At 55.4% G+C, this 551-nt stretch overlaps 1 protein-coding gene across 1 annotated transcript in view; it reads left to right on the forward strand.

Annotated features, from left to right (window-relative positions):
* Nucleotides 1-228: 228 nt before the first annotated feature.
* The window catches only part of YY1 (YY1 transcription factor), a 26754-nt gene continuing 26431 nt past the window's right edge, over nt 229-551 (forward strand). Inside the window, exon 1 of the mRNA XM_031066181.1 lies at nt 229-367. Coding sequence (XP_030922041.1) covers nt 229-367 — 139 coding nt within the window. The remainder of the gene's footprint in view (nt 368-551) is intronic.

Below are 551 nucleotides of genomic sequence, written 5' to 3' on the forward strand. Positions count from 1 at the left end.
CCCTTTGAAGGACTTCTGGCTGCCTGTAGGGACCATTTCACAGTTACTCAGTCCACAGCTCCGCATCTCCTACCCATATCAAGACAGGCAGCGGCGTCTTCGCAAATTCTGCTCCTGATTTACGCCTGATCCCCTACAAAGCCAACAACCAAATGCAATACACTCACGAGTGCTACATTTCCCTCGGCACCTCTGCACGCTGCGGTTCCCTGATGGGGTAAGGTAGGGATGTCCTGCAGCAGTTGGCAGAAGGGGAAGGAAGTGGAGCGTGACTGGAGCGCGGAGCTGCTGCGTTCGCAAGGCACGAACTGTTGCGGGCTGTTGGAAAGGTTCTGGGGAGCAGCCGAGTTCGGGGACAGAGAGGTGTGTAAATAACTAAGGCAAATACCTACACTTGGTAGCTTAAATGAGGGGATCGCTTCACGCACTGGAATTTTGTGCGGTGATTGAACTGCAACGCTTCACTTATTTTAAACGCTGTTTCTCGGTAAGCGAGCTCATCCGCCCGGCCGCTGATCGCCCCCCGGCCGTGCCTTCAGGCCAGGCTGCCG

Source organism: Geospiza fortis, unplaced genomic scaffold (assembly GCF_000277835.1).
Source record: "Geospiza fortis unplaced genomic scaffold, GeoFor_1.0 scaffold23, whole genome shotgun sequence".
In the NCBI taxonomy this organism is placed as follows: domain Eukaryota; kingdom Metazoa; phylum Chordata; class Aves; order Passeriformes; family Thraupidae; genus Geospiza; species Geospiza fortis.